This window comes from Galleria mellonella, unplaced genomic scaffold, assembly GCF_026898425.1.
Source record: "Galleria mellonella isolate WM207_F2 unplaced genomic scaffold, CSIRO_AGI_GalMel_v1 utg173, whole genome shotgun sequence".
In the NCBI taxonomy this organism is placed as follows: Eukaryota; Metazoa; Arthropoda; class Insecta; order Lepidoptera; family Pyralidae; genus Galleria; species Galleria mellonella.
The window spans coordinates 3,584,152-3,601,093 of NW_026442016.1; the positions used below are offsets into that span (position 1 = coordinate 3,584,152).

The 16,942-nt window shown below is 32.2% G+C and overlaps 1 protein-coding gene across 1 annotated transcript in view; it reads left to right on the top strand.

The window, feature by feature from the left end:
* Positions 1-16,942, top strand: part of LOC113515629 (disks large homolog 2-like) — a 50,782-nt gene that overhangs the window by 16,522 nt on the left and 17,318 nt on the right. The window contains exons 2-3 of the mRNA XM_052893358.1: positions 5,168-5,551; positions 15,452-15,534. Coding sequence (XP_052749318.1) covers positions 5,284-5,551; positions 15,452-15,534 — 351 coding nt within the window. The 5' untranslated portion in view covers positions 5,168-5,283. The remainder of the gene's footprint in view (positions 1-5,167; positions 5,552-15,451; positions 15,535-16,942) is intronic.

Genomic DNA, 16,942 nt, shown 5'->3' on the forward strand with positions numbered 1-16,942 from the left:
TAAAAATATTAGGTGAGCCTACTGAGTACTGGGATACTTTAATCATATTTATTATAACGTCTAAGTTAGATGAAACCACCGAACGTGAATGGGAACAATTTAAATGCACCACACGAAAATATATTAATGATAATTCTTCACTGAAGGTAGATGATTTACTTATGTTCCTCAGAGACAGGGCTGACATGTTGGAAACATTGCTAGTTTCACACAGGGTTAACAGTGACGTTAAAACTCAAAACGCGACTTCACAACAATCGTCATATTATCCGTCATATAAAAAATCACAACATAAAGTGCACTGCAATATTTCCACCAATAAGTCACAGCAAGGTCGAATCACGTCTACTAAGAAATCGTGTTTAATGTGTAACGCCGATCATCCACTTTATTCATGTCAAACATTTTTGGACACTAACTTAGACGCTAAACTGCAATTTATAACCGCAAATAAATTATGTGAGAACTGTTTACGTCCAGGGCATTCAGTTAGTATGTGCAAATTTGGACCTTGCAGACTGTGTTTTAAAAAACACAACACGCTTATTCATAATAACGTGACTGATCGAGTAGCGGTCGTATCAATGCATCTAGCCGACAACGAAACCCCGGGTTCTAGTCAAATGACCCCCGCGACTGTCGCACCGCCCGCGCAGTCCATCCCCGAGCAAATTCATTCGTCTCGAGTAAACAGTACACACATAGATAATTTTAATTTAATTCACAAACAATCTACTATGCGACCCGTTTTATTGTCTACAGCTATAGTCGAGATAGCCGATAGGTACAATAAGTTTCACTTAGCACGCGCGCTTCTCGACTGTGGTAGTCAACATTGTTTTATTTCTAAACCACTATGCGATTTAATTAATATAAACTTAATACAGTCCACTTGCGAAATTCGAGGTGTCGGCAACACAGTAACAACGTCATCACAGATATGTGATATCGAGATCAAATCACGCATTGAAAATTACTCCGCACGCATTAAATGTTTTGTGTTGCCGCACATTACATCTACGCTACCTACTGCTATGTATAGTCAACGCGCGCAGTCGTTTATGATACCTGACTATATACAGCTGGCTGATCCACAATATTATGAATCTCAAAATATTGATATTTTAATAGGCGCAGACTTATTTTGGGACTTATTATGCGAGGGTAAAATGAGATTACCCAATGGACCCTTTTACAAAATACAAGGTTAGGTTGGATTATTTCAGGGCCTATTGAGTTTAACACGCACAATATCAATACGTCTGTCCAATGTAACTTCACTCAATCTATTGACACTCAGTTACGACGGTTTTGGGAGTTAGAAGAGGTGCCTAAAACTAGTGACATACAGACTGACGAAGAACGCTCTTGTGAGGAAGCTTTCATTCGTACTACCACGCGCAATAGTGACGGAAGGTTTTGCGTCAGCTTGCCACTGAAACAGTCGCCATCTGTTTTGGGTGAATCTTTGTCACAAGCTGAACGTCGTTTTTTGGCACTAGAGAGGCAATTAGAACGTAATTCTAACTATAAAAAAATATATTTTAAATTTATACACGAATACATCGAATTAGATCATATGACGCGAGTAACTTTATATGGAACCCCACACTTCTTTTTACCTCATCACGGCGTGTATCGTGAGCACAGCAGCACAACAAAACTTCGCGTGGTGTTCGATGCGAGTGCCGCCACCAGTAGTGGAGTGTCTTTAAATGACATTCAACAAATCGGACCTCCAGTGCAGGGTGATTTAGTTGACATTTTGCTTCGTTTCAGACAACATAGGTACACTGCTTGTGCAGACGTCGAAAAGATGTACAGGCAGTGTCTCCTAAACGAATTACAACGCGATCTCCAGTTGATTGTGTGGCGTGACAATCCATCTGAACCGTTAGGTATTTATCAATTAAACACGGTAACGTATGGGACAGCCTCCGCACCGTTTCTTATTGTTAGGTGTCTAAAGCAGCTGGCACTCGAATGCAAGGTCTCAGAAGAAGGACTCTTCTATTTAGTACAAAAAACTTTTGTACAAAATAGAACGGCAGAAATATATGAGTTGGGGAAGGAACTTCCATGGCGTCATGTCAGAGAGAAGGAAAACCCAGCTGATCTGATCTCGCGCGGTATTCAGATGGAGGATCTCTCATCTTCTACTTTATGGTGGGAAGGCCCATCTTTTCTTCGTTACACTAACTTCAGTTGCAATAATGTATCATTAAATTCACTTGACTCTCAGCAACTATTGCCTGAGTTGAAATCCAGTGTAACGCATTCCTACGCTACTGATCAAGACTGCGAACGTACATTCTTTCCATTTGTTGGATTTTCTCAATATAGTCGCATGAGAAGAACTGTCGCATATATGCAACGTTTTATTCATAATACGCGCAATAAAAATACTCAACGGTCAGGTACTCTCACTGTCAATTAATTGAGGGAATCTGATATAACTTTGGCTCGACTGTCTCAACTAGAATCGTTTTCAGATGAGTATAGGTTACTCACAAATAATAGTACTCTAGTTAATAAGCATAATTTGTGTAAATTAAATTTATTTATTGATAAAAATAAACTAATTCGTGTTGGTGGTCGGATTGTAAATTCTCCCGACTTTAATTTTGATAAAAACATCCGATTTTAATTTCATCTAAACATATTTTCTCCCTACTACTATTCAGACACGAACACAAGCAGTTGTTGCAGGTTGAAGGTTGTTTATGATTGCATTATTTGTAAACGCTTGAGAGGTATGACTCCTACTCCCCTTATGGGAGATTCACCAAAAGAACGCTTAACTTCGGGCTTTCCTTTTATGCGTTCTGGGGTGGACTACGCCGGACCAATGCTCATACTTAATCGTAAGGGCAAAGGTGCTAGGACGACAAAATGCTATGTGTGCTTATTTATTTGTTTTGTAACGCGCGCTGTACATTTAGAACTCGTCAGTGACTTGTCAACAGATGCATATTTATTAGCGTTAAAGAGATTTATATCTAGGCGTGGCAATCCATGTAAGATTGTTTCTGATAATGGTAGAAATTTTGTTGGATTGATGAATGACTTTAAACATTTTTTAGCTAATTGTTCATCACAGATTATAGAATATGCCACGGCTCAGAATATTCAATTCACATTCATACCGCCTTATGCGCCTCATTTTGGTGGATTATGGAAGCTGGAATTCGGTCCTGTAAGAATTTCCTACGTCGTATAGTAGGAAACGCGCACTTAACCTACGAGGAGTTCAGCACAGTGTTGACACAATTTGAAGCGGTCCTGAACTCCCGTCCTTTAAGCCCTATGTCCTCAGATCCACAAGATTTGTCACCTCTTAGTCCAGGCCATTTTCTAGTGGGACGTCCACTTACTGCGCCTGCTGGTGATGACTTCACTGAGACGCCTGTTTATCGACTGACACGTTATCAACGAGTTGAGCAGATTCGACAGCAATTTTGGTCCCGTTGGGCGAAAGAATACGTGTCAGAACTTCAAATAAGGACTAAAGGAAGGAAGAACACACTTGAACTGCAGCCTGATATGCTAGTAGTTATTAAGGACGACAACCTACCGCCGCTAAAATGGCATTTCGGTCGAATAGTGAAGATCTTCCCTGGCAAAGACGGCATCACTAGAGTAGCCGATATTCGCACATCGTCAGGTGTCGTGAGACGCGCTTACAGCAAGATATGTCCCTTACTTGATGACTAATTCTAGTTTTAAGGTTTTAAAATTGAAAGCTGAAGCTTCCAAGGCCGGGGGCATGTTCAAGATTTGGCAGTATAGACGTTTTAATAAAAAGTAAATTTTTCGTACTTGCAATATTAGAACCATAGATATAGACCGTTTAACCGCTAGAAGGTCAAACATTCAAATTTTGTTAACGGATAGAACTACACGCACTTTTGTATTTATTTTAATTTATTATAAAACTTGAGGCACGGACAAGCATTTCATTTCAACCAAGAGCTTCTCACCTTCAAGCGCAAACAACAAGAAATAATCACAATGAGAAAATAATGGGCGATCTTATCGCTAGGAGCGATCTCTTCCAGGTAACCTTTGGATGGAGAGGAGTAATTATAAACAATTTGGAGTAATTATAAACAATTAATAACCCTCAATTTTTAACTCAATTAAATATGTTGTTTTAAGCATCTTAAAAATTAATCTTCCTTTGACGACATTTTTTATAACTATTAAATATTGCATTCATTTCAATGACGTGTTGTGCTCATTCTTTATTAGTTTTCTTACACTGTTTTTGTTAATTAAAGGGTGTGCAACGATTTTTTATAGCAAGGTTATTATAAAAGTAGGTAAACTTATGTCACCAGTCAATAATTAACAGTGGATAAAAATTTGTTTACGTACAAGGGTCGGTCTCCCAAATATTCGATGTAATTGAAATAAAGATTTATTAAGATTCAAATTTCAATATTATTATCATTCCCGTAACGTTCATTTCTCATGGATTACTAATGTCTCCAGTGAAATCTAAAAATATTGATTCATAAGCGTTCTATGTTGGCACTCGCAGTGCCTTAGGGAACGTAAAATATGATTACCGGAGTAATGTTCATCTACATTCTTCAATATTTGTGGCATTAATTTCTCGTCTAAGGAGAATTCGGCGATCGTTGGTGACGAATTGATATTTTTCATGAGTCCTCCCCTTAAGGGGTGCCATTTATATCTGTGGAGGCTGCAATTTATTGCCGCCATTTATCATTTCATCGAGTCTTTACTCTGCCATATCATCTTAAGTGGCTCCAGTTCTTTCTTTATTTAAATGCTCAAAATATGTATCGTGTTTCAATAATTTTCATCTTCATTTTTTATTTGTTACATCTTCTTTAGTATTAATTTTTTATCGTTTTCACGGACACTTAACAAAATACAGAGCTATAGCTATAGTATCTATAAATATTTTATTTTAGGAGTTCTACAATCAGAATAATGACATATAAAAGTCGAAATCAAAATTATTAATATCCTTTTAGCAGAATGTATTATTGTGAACTAAATATTTTTTCAAAAAATATGGGTCGATGGTATAAGTCATTATTGGAAATAATGTTTAGTGTCACTTGTAGAAAACTGCCTTGAAAAGATATTAATAATATCGATTACGTCCTGCTTATTGACATATACTTTGTCTTAGATGCAAAACAAATTTTTGATTGACTGAAAAGGTGAGTCTGAACAAAATGTTAATGAGAGACTCAAGTGACAGTTGGTGAGAGATAAGTGTGTGATGGTGGAATCAGTAGTCGCAGCATGACCACGTGGATGGCGCTGTTCGGGCTAGTGTGGCTGCTGCGGGTGCGCGGCTCGCTATGTGGGTGCGCCGCGTGCAAACGCGCGCGTCACGAGGTACCTGACGCACATTGCGTACCCACACCACGCACGCCCAGCCCAGAGGAGCGCGCGCCTTTTGACGTCATCGCGCTCGAGAACTACACACGCGATGTCACCGTGCAGACCGACTTTGATGATGACGAAGTCGAAGATCTCGATAAGATTGAGTTGCAGATCACCGAAGAATGTAAGTAATATTATTATTTCTATAATAAGTAAATGAACAGATGAATATGTACATATTGATCATGGAATTTGCCTATAAATATGAGGTATAGGTCGAAAAAGGTATATCCAGTGACTGTATTCAATTATTCATGAACAACTTTCCTAAGAAACATAGTTGGGATATGAAAATAACTGATGAACCTAACTAAATCAATCTATGTAGATTGTAGGCATTTACAGTTGAAGTAAGTTCAAAATATACTGAAAACATGAATATAATTTTGAACTTTCAAAATTATATTCAAAGCTTGAATGTAATTATAATTTTTTTAAAGAAAATTAAATATTATTTTTATTTATTTTTTAAATTAAGTTGTATGGCTATCAGTGGATAGGTAGTTGCTACAGATTTATCAACTAAGATAGTAAATGTAATAAGTCGATTAAACAGTGAAATTCTACAAAACTACAATATTAAAAATATTATAGTATTTAGATGAGTATCCATCCAATATCCAGTAGTACACAAATTGTTGAAAATAAAGTAAGCGAATTTTTTTTTAAATATTTGATATTTTATTATTATATTAATAAGAGTTAAGTATGATGTACTTGTGGTTATGTATGCAGGATTCAGTCTTAAAAAGTTTCTTTTTTATTTCAATAATAAAACTTATTCCTTTATTTTAAAAGATGTCCATCTGTATAACCGTTTATACTCCTACAATTATAAACGTTATTACATTTAAGCGTGGAAACGTTAAAGATATACTCGTATATAAATATCCAACTTCTTTACAAACTTTTACCATTTAATATTAATAGAAAGCAAAATATTTTAAATTAAAGATACGACAATGATAACTATATATTTACAAATATTTAAAAGTATAAAGAGTTTTCACATTGATGTATTGGTACATTTTTCTAACTATAATAATATATATATATATATATATATAATATATATATAGTTATAATTTGCGATAATTTAATTTTTTATGAACATTAAGTCTTATGACGATTATAATGATGATAACAATTATGATTTTTTTAAATTAATGGAGAATAATATTAATATAGCAATCATTCATTAAAGTCAAACAATGATTGAGTAAAATGCATTTTAATACTGTGTGAACTATTTTACTATTATTCAAATATAATGTTTTAATTACTTAAATAATGTTTATTGATATAGACACAGTTTGTTTGAATAAGAACATTAATATACAAATATGAACCGTGGGCAAACAAGATATTATGTTTAAATTATAACCTATTTACATAGACTTCGCTCGTGGCTGTTCGCATTTCGTTCGCTAATTTGCCTTATATTTATGAAAATTGTCGAGAGCCTTCTATTTACGTAAGTTCACGTTCTTGTGGGTTTGGAGTCTTACTAGCTTATTATAATGAATTGGGCTATTTTCTTCTAAAATGAACGAATTAAATTATTAATTGGAAACGTAAAGTATCCGCAATTAAAATTATCGATATGAAAATCATACAAAGAGTAAATATTTTTATTAGAAGGGTATAATATTTTGGACGAGTTATAAATTCGCATAAATAAAAAGTTATTTATATTACCTGAATATAAATTATCTAGAGTTTACAAAACTTGATTTCTATAAAAATGATTGTAACCGGTTTAGTTTATTTTTAATGAAATTTTAAAGTTAATGTAAAGAATGGCCTGAGTGGTCCTTTAGTCTTGAATATCTATATTAAATAATAATATATCTTGTATCTTAGATAGTGTTTACTTAAAAGTTGGATTGAATATTGAATTTGATACCAATTTAGTCATTAAAGATCGTGGTGAAATAAATAAATGGTAACCGCATACCAAATTATGTAAATATCCAAATAAAGCAACATAATGGACTAGAAAATGAAAACTCGTTGATGTACGCTTGAGGACTGATTAAATTTGGTTCGAATAGTACAGATCCTAAAAATTTTCCCGAAGTTATATTCATACTTCTTCTACTTGAATATGATCGAACTTATGAGATTTTTTGTTTCATTTCTATTCGATATGTTGTAACGGGAACAAAACTATGGAAATTAAGAATCGTTAACCTAATATTATACAGTAAACCGACAGTCCCACTTTATAAAATATTTATGACGACCCTTGAAATTCTATATGATATTCGTATTAACTACGTAAGAGTTCCGATTAGATAGACCAACTTCGTGATGGAGGCCTGTAAAATATGTAATTGTCGATCCTAATAACCAAAGAGTGCAGAACTAAATAAACTATCTCAATTTGTTACTGAGAACTGAAATGTGAAGTTGTGTTATTTTTATTCACAAAATCACGTATAGCTTAATTTAGCAAGCATAATATATTGAATATGCGAATGATAATGAACGTTTATTTTATATTTGTACTAAAAATCTAGCGCGGCTTTGCACGAGTGGGTAGAATTTTCGAAAGTAATATATAACCTATGTTACTTGCTGTAATATAAGTAATTTTGTAACATAGTGCAAGTAAGAGGTCAAAAATAAAAAAAAATAAAAAAATTTAGGATACTTTCAGTATAGATGCCAAAAGTATCATATAGGAATAAATAATTTTTGATGGGGTTCTAATAGATTACAAAAAAAAAGTAAAAAATCTTGGCATTATCTTTGACAGTACTTTATCGTGGTCTCCGCAAATTTCAGAGGTTAGCAAAAAAATTTTTGCTGTTACTAGCGCCTTGAATAGATTACGTAATTTTCTTCCTGTTACCACCAAAATTGCGCTTGCACGCTCCTTACTCCTGCCCATTCTTGACTATGCCGACTCCTGTTATTTAGACCTTACTGAAGAGCAATTAAACAAGCTTGAGCGTCTTCAAAATTTATGTATTCTTCATATTTGGTCTTCGCAAGTATGATCACATTTCTCAATTTCGTACTCAATTCAAGTGGCTCCCTATCCGTTTTCGTCTTAATTTACATATCCTATCTCTCCTTTACGCGATTTTTTTTAACCCCATTGTTCCTGATTATCTCAAAGATCGATTTGTGTTTCTTAGTGAGGCCAATGGCCAAACTTCACGCAGTGTCAATAATCTCCGTCTCAAATTTCCAACTCACTCCACTTCCTTTTATTCCAATTCCTTTACTGTACAGGCAGTTCGCCTGTGGAACTCACTACCTACCTCTATTCGGTGCGCTCAATCTCTCGCTAGTTTCAAAACCTCTGTTAAAGCCCATTATCTCTCCCTTTAAGTAACTATTTTTTCCCATGTTCTATCTTCATCTTCCAGTGTCACTCTCTCCTGTTGTATGTGTACTTTTAAGTTTGTGTATGTTTATGTATGTATTTGTTTATGTATATATATGTATATACATATATATGTATATATCTTTGTATATATTTGTTTATATATAATAGTACTAATATAATAGTGCGCCACCTACCCTTTATTTTTCTTTGTTTTCTCAATGTTCTCTACCCAAAGGTTGTCTGGAAGAGATTGCTTAGCGATAAGGCCGCCTTTTGTATCATTTATTATTACAGTTAAATGTGTTTACTATTTTATAAATGATGCAATAAAGTATACATAAACAAATAAATAAATAATCCTTTGAAAAGAAAAATATTTTTTTTATAGCTAGATTTAGGCTATGCGCTAAAAATATTTCTGGCCTCGTTTATAGAAACGGACGTGTCTGTTACTGTGCCACCGAGGCCGTCAATGAATAATTGACATTATTTCTCGAATCATCGAATATCAATCTCGATCGTTTACCTATTTTATTATGGATACAGATTAGTAGAAATCATAGATTAAGCATGGCCTTTTATTTCTTTGGTATACCAAAGAAATAAAAAAATAAAAGAAGTACGAATATTGATAATTTATCAATATAATCATAATTTCTCTCTCTATGAATAGTATTTATAAGTTCTGCTACTAACAGTTTTATTTAGAACTTTTCTTCTCTTGCATCCGTGTATTGTGCTAGGATATAAATCTTTAGTGGACTTTTATGCTATTCTGGCAAATAGCTCTTTTCGTCACAATATTATTACTTCGGCATCATACGGATTATTGTATTTATCTAATGTTCTGAACTGGCTATATTTCTTTTATTAAATTTTTATGCATGTTTACAATAATATTGAAACCGTAAATAAATACGGGTACAAAACAAGAGTGACGTTAACACAAAAAAACACGGCCGCATTTCGTGACTTGCTTGTTAGTGAGCTGCAAAATTTCAATGTTTTTAGTGCTATATAACGAACTGAAATATAGAGTTTCATTTTCAGAGTACGAATGAATACATAGTAGATATTACTAGGAAAATATTAAATATCGATGCTGTATTTTTTTTTAATTTCTGCACTAAACTTTCACGACTAAAAAACCCTATGCAGATGATGGTTTTCCGAGAATTATCCCGCATGAATCAAATACAAAGTGTCCCATGTATTAAGTTGGAATATAATATACCTGTTTAACAAATTTTATATTATTTCAGCCATTTATTTGTGATTGAGTAAAAACCATTCAAATTTCCATACATTAATATTGCACATTTATAATATTAGTAGCGTATATGGATTGTAGCATGCAGTTAATGTGACATACAAAAGAAAAGAGTTCTCGATTCATTTGATTTTTAGTAATTATATTACACGATTTGCTCTTCTTTCTTTTGTCGTAAGGGGCGACTAAGGAAACTTAATGGCCGAGGAATGGACAGCAACGTCCTTCTTTAAACATCACCAAAGCCTAACTGCAGTTGCCAACTCGCCTGCCAAGTATGTCAACTACTAGCAAAACCCTCAAGGGGGCCTATATTCAATAGTGGACAGTAAATGGCTGATATGATAATGATGATTACACGATTACGTCAATAATTTTGAATCGATTTTCATATAATACAATCTAGAGCAAAACAGACTTAGGTATTTTATAACCTGATTAAAGTGTGGGTCGAAAAATTGTATGTCGCTATTTAAAAGTTCGGGCTGAGGAGACAAATATTAAGAGATATTTGTTTTTTTTTTTGATGGGTAAAATATTAAGGTGCCCCCGCCTGCTCTAACGGGATACACTGGCAGAGCACCAGTGAAGGGTGATAGATGAGAATGAAAACAGGCCAGTTAGCCCATCATGATGAATTCATCAGGAATTAACCATGATAGTTTCTAGGGAGAACCGCGAGGAGGTCAACCTATTTGGGTATATTGCTAGCAATAGGATTCTTAGTCTCCATTACCAACAATCCCTTTCCTTCTAGAGATATTTGTTTACAAAAATAAACCTCGTTTGCGCAGGTCATAAATATTTTTTTTTGTCTGAAGGATGAGTCTACAAATCTTACATGTGCTATAGTTACTTTCTTTCTACATACAGTAGACAACGTTCTACGAACAGTAGACAACTAACGTGCCTTCTTATTTGAATGAAATTAGTAGGATGACACGGCGTAATGTTGTATCGCCGTATTACTGTGTTGTTCTGTTAAAGAATAAAATTAGGAATCCTACTTAAATATTACTTTAAATGATGTGCTTAAATTATTATCTATACATAATATAATTACAATTATAGACAATTTAATAAGTAAAAATAAATCCATTGGATCTTTTTTCATTTTTAATATTTTTCGTCTATATAAATAATAAATAAATAAATATATACGGACAAAATCACACAGATTGAGCTAGCCCCAAAGTAAGTTCGAGACTTGTGTTATGGGATACTAACTCAACCATACCATTTGTATATTAGTTGTATTATTAATTTAATATTAAATTTTTTTAGATCACATTTAGTTTATAAGATAGTCCTATAGTCTTAGGAGAGATTTCATTTCACTCTTTGAATTTTAAATTTTGTACGATTGACTGTGCTTAGAGAAATTATTTAGCATAATACTCACGGACAATTGTAATCACGGAAATGTAATTAGATATGTCACCTCGCAACAAGGGCACAACATCCACGACTTGGTTACATAAAGTTCCGCCTTCAATAATAAATTTTAATTAGATGCAGTTGTAAGATAATATAGTAATTTTATTAATGCATTAGGAAATAAAAATATAAATAGAAAAATAAAATATTATTATTATTGACAGTTATTGTAAATACGAAACTAAGTCTATGTTTTTGTATAAAGTAAAAAAAAAAATAAACTTAAATATAACAATTTTTTCTACATAATTTAACTTGAAAATATATTTCTAATAGTATAATGGTAATCACTTTAAAAAAATATATATATAATTTTACAGATAATTTTATAATTTGTTTAAAGAAATAAAATAATATACGTTTTTTATAGAAAGTACCAGTAGATAGGGCAAAAAAATATTCTATGTCAGAATATTTTTTTTGCACTGTCTATTGCAAATTGTTGGGTAAGCGGTTACGGAGATTAGTGTGAACAAACAACAAGATATTTTTGTATTTGATATTATATTAGCAAGATACATAAATATACATAAGTACATACAACATACTTCCTGTACATATATATTATTCTTTTCATGGAAATCCAAAATCGTGGTTGCGATTTGCTTTAATGGTGTCCATTATCGTGAACCACCTTATATTTCATGGACCCTAATTGTTTTTTGCTGACATAGATCCCTTGGGACCACCCGCTGGTCGATTACAACCTGCAAGGTGTCCACTTTGAGTATAATTATTCTAGTCCAATACTATCGCGTGGTTGCAGTTTCATTGACATAAAATATAGGAAAATATTAGTAATACTACATGTATTATGTAGTAGTATGTTTGGTAAAGATTGGTTTACAACAATAATATACTTAAAATTTAATAAACTAGCGGAAAATTTTAAAGGATAAAAAATTAAATCTTTTTAATATTTTCGGCAATTTTTCAAATTATTCAAATAAAAAGTAATTTCAAGCTTAAAGTTTCTAATTTTTGGATCTTGCAAAAAAAAAATTAAGTAACACGTATCGCGCAATCTTGATGAGTATCATGAAAAAAAAGATACAGCCATTTGAAATATTGGCGAAAATTTAGTTTTTTTTTTCGTTTTTATTTTTTTTTTCTAGTGTATTAAAAATGCAAATCAAATCATTAAATGTATTTGTTGGATGATTATTGCTTTTTGACATCTTTTAAATTTATCTTTTTTATAATTTCAGATACTATTTTAATTGTGTGATAAACCGTAATTGCAGTAATGTTGATGTTAGTCAATTTATTTTTATGATTGAAACATAAATATTATACTTTTTCATATATCGTCAACTTGTAATTTATAATTACTTAAGATTATCATATAACATTTTCAGGATTAGCCTTTGAAATTTCATATTATTTTCTTGCTCTATGTAATTATCATTGTATCGAGTATATAACTGTCGACCACTAGGCAACAATTAGAGCGCCAGGGGCTGAGTTCGCCGACGATAACATATGTATAACCGGATTAAGCTCGAAATGGGCAGGACAGTCGGTTAGACGGAAACACGGCCTATGGATTTAGGTAAAGTAATGATGCCAGACTCTGTTAGTTACTTATTTACTTGCTACATATGTGTTATATATGATGTATATATTTTGCAAAAAACTATGTGGGAACTAAATATTAATAATAGTGATATTGTATTATAATAAGTTACTAACCTGCTAGTTAGGTGTTTTTAGATATTTGTAAATAGATCACTATTTTACAGGGCTAGTCAAAAAACATTATATACTCCATTTTTATTTCATAACAAATCAAAACCTAATAATGATAACATTAATGAAATAGAATTACTTGTCTCAAGTTAATTTCGTATTAGGTAAAAAAATTGAAGTTTTTCTAATTAGGTTATCTACTTGATATAATATTTGTATGAAGGTTTAAAAATTATTTTTGCACCACTAGCTTTCTACGATTTTTCTCACGTGAATTAAGATCAAACGTAAGCTGTATTTTATCTAGGATATTATTTATTTCCGTACCAAGTATAACTCAATTTTATCCAATCGTTTGAGCATAATTTAGTAACGTAATTAGTGAATAATAATTCTACAAACTTCTAAATATCATATTAAACGTTTACATTTATATACTTCTAGCAATATTTCAACTATTTAATGAAGTATAACTATCGCTGAGTTTTCAATTAGTTTAGTTACCACAGAGTAAAGTAAATAGCAATAATAGTAGGTACAACTGGTCTGTAAAGAACTTGTGTGAATGTAGAACTTGTGTTGATTCTAATACTAGGTATTTTAATTTCAACTGGATCTACTGATTAAATTCTATATGTAGTCGATAATTATGAAAACTCGATTCAATATTTTCTTAAATATTAACCACATGTAGATAAATAATGTAATAAAGACGCAGAACTATTTACTTTTTGTGGAAAACTACTTCCGTAGATCCGTACTTAAGTCTATTTAACTTTTAAGGGAGTGTTATTTTTTATTATCCCTCATGTTAAATATAAATGCAGAATACACGAGGAAATCTTAAAAAAGATTTCTTTAGAAGTTTTATAACATATATACACTTGAATAAAAAAGTGGATGTATAAATGGATTTTGATATGCAAACAAATATATTTTGCTGAATAACTTCAGTCATAAACATATACACCCACATCGATAAACGACAGGACATTTCGTAGATATACATATTTAAATTTAGAATATGAAATCGAGAGTCATCACATACCTTTCGCTACATACAACATTTGAAGAATATATATAAATACATGTAGGAGATTTTTTTTTTTGATGGGTGAAAATGGTATGGTAACCCCGCCCGCGCTAACGGGATACGCTGGCGGGGCACCAGTGAAGGGTGAAAGAAGAGAATGAAAACAGGCCAGTTAGCCTATCATGATGAGTTCATCAGAAATTAATCATGATAGTTTCCAGGGGGAACCGCATGGAGGTCGACCTGGTTAGGTATATTGCTAGCAATGGGATTTTTAGTCTCCATTTCTAACAATACCTTTCCCTCTGTAGGAGAATTGAAAACCTGTTCTTTTTGGAAGTCTATTAAAAAATTAAAGATACATATTGTAGAAAATAAATGAACATAAATATTAACTGAATATAAGCATTTACAGGAACATATGGTCAATGACTCTTCCAAAGAGGAACCAATGTAAAAATAGTATTGAAATATTTTTTGACGGATCTTTTATCAAATGTTCAAATAAAAAAAAATTATATGACCCCATCCAAGTTCTCTAAGTGAAGAGATCTTTATAATTCCTTCGAAATTTTTCAGTCAAGTGCCTATTTAGGAGACCTTTCCTCTGTATAAAATCTTTTAAACCGACGTGTACAATGAACTTTCCGATGGTTGTATAAAAAAATATCTTTACTTCTAAGGCATGACTCGAAATTCGAACTATAAATATAGTTCTAGAGGAATTTTTTCATACAGTCATTATGTCAATATTAAAAATAATAAATCTTGTTAGAATCTCGTAAGTTATTCCTATTATAATAACGATAACCTAAGTAACACTATAAATGTAAAACTGAGTTTGTTTGTTTATTTGTTACCTCGTTTGTGTGACTGCTTGTGAAATTTGGTATATTCGTAGTTGCGTATAATTTGGGAAGAAGGACACAGGTTATTTAATATCGAAACCGCTAAATATATATATATATATATATATATATATATATATATATATTAGGTTCCTTATCATCACCTATTTCGATATTGCCCACACTAGATATTTATATAGATATTGCTATATTCAGGTGATTTATGATAAAAAGGAGAGAAAGAGGAAACCTTCCTTTTAGAGGAAACGTCTACTAAAATTCTTACTAACAATCGCAATATTAATTAATTTAACACTAATTTGAAAGTTTATATATAGTAACAAAGTAATATCTGATCCAATTAAATTATTATATTACGTAGCCTGATATATTACTTTTGTTTACAGCTAACGTCAGCAACTATGAATGTGGGAGGGAACAAGCAACGGCAAGTCCGGGAAGTGGCCGTCGACTCTCAGGAAGTTGCCAGGTTCGTTTCACAATAATATCTGAACGCAAACAACACTTTTCTCTCTCACTTCACAGTTTATAGCGCTGTGTACGTGTATCTAGAATCTCGTTTGTATGTTGTTCCTTGAAACAAACAGCATTTAGCAAGCTGCAACTTTAAAATTGTGGTATAATAATAATACCTGTCTTTATGTTACCTTTGTTTACGCTGGACTTACTTAGGAATTGTGAATTGGAGTTATACTTTTATTCATTGAATAATTTCCTTTTAACAATGAGATTAGCCAAAGACATTTAAGAAAATAGAGAATTTAAATATCTTTAAAAAAAAAGTGAAACAATATTTGACAACCAAATGTACGTTATTAGAATGATAAATATTAGACATTCAAAAAAAATCTTTATGAACATTATTTTTATTATTTGACAAAAAATGACAATATTTTTATATTTATAATGATAAATAATAATGAACTTTTAAAAAATATTTTCTACGTAGACTTGAATTTGTATTAATTAAATTCAGATTATTTACTTTTTTGTAATTTAATTAAACAATTTATTTCTATTTCTACAGTTACAAATATGGTTGCTTGGAAAAAACAAATGGAGTACACATACTTATATCATCATAATCATCATATCAGCCATTAACTGTCTACCATAAACATAGGCATAAGAGGGAGTTTACCAATAGATGCCACGCTTGGCAGGCGCGTTGGTAACCGTAGTTAGGTTTTTAGTAATATTTTAAGAAGGATGCTGCTGCTCATCCTTCGACCATTAAGTTCCCTTATTTGCTTCTTATGACTCCCACGGGAAAGAAAAAGGTAGTCCATTCTATACCGGGACTACACGGCAGTACTCATACATATTATTTTTATGTAAATTTTCCCTCTGGTTCTAAATTAATTGGAAATAAAGGTTAACTTGAAAAACTGGCGAAAGTAGTATATAGTACAATTTTAGGTTCTTCTGTCTGTAAATTTACGTATGTAATTTAAAATTGTTTAATTATAGTGGATGCTATGATTGTATTTATCTATAAAATTTTAAGTTTTTATACTTTTAAGTTGGTATCTGTTACTTTTGTTTACTCGAACTCGAAGCTAAATGTGTTACTACTGCGCAATAAAAGACGACCATAACCTATAACTATAACTTTAAAGTTTATAGGACTATTAAGCAGCTGTTTATGGTTCAGTTTCAGTTCGAAAGCTAGGATATGGCAGTGAAATAACAGAGTTTAGGTGCTATGGAGGCATAATAGCGTAGTCATCGGGAATGGCAATCTATGATGGGCATCACTGTATATTCTGTGATGTACATAGGTTACTTTTATGGTACTTGTTACCACAGATATCAACTATGATATCTATGGTAATATTGTTTTCTTTGGCTAGTTCAGGTTTCTGGTTAAGTAGGCC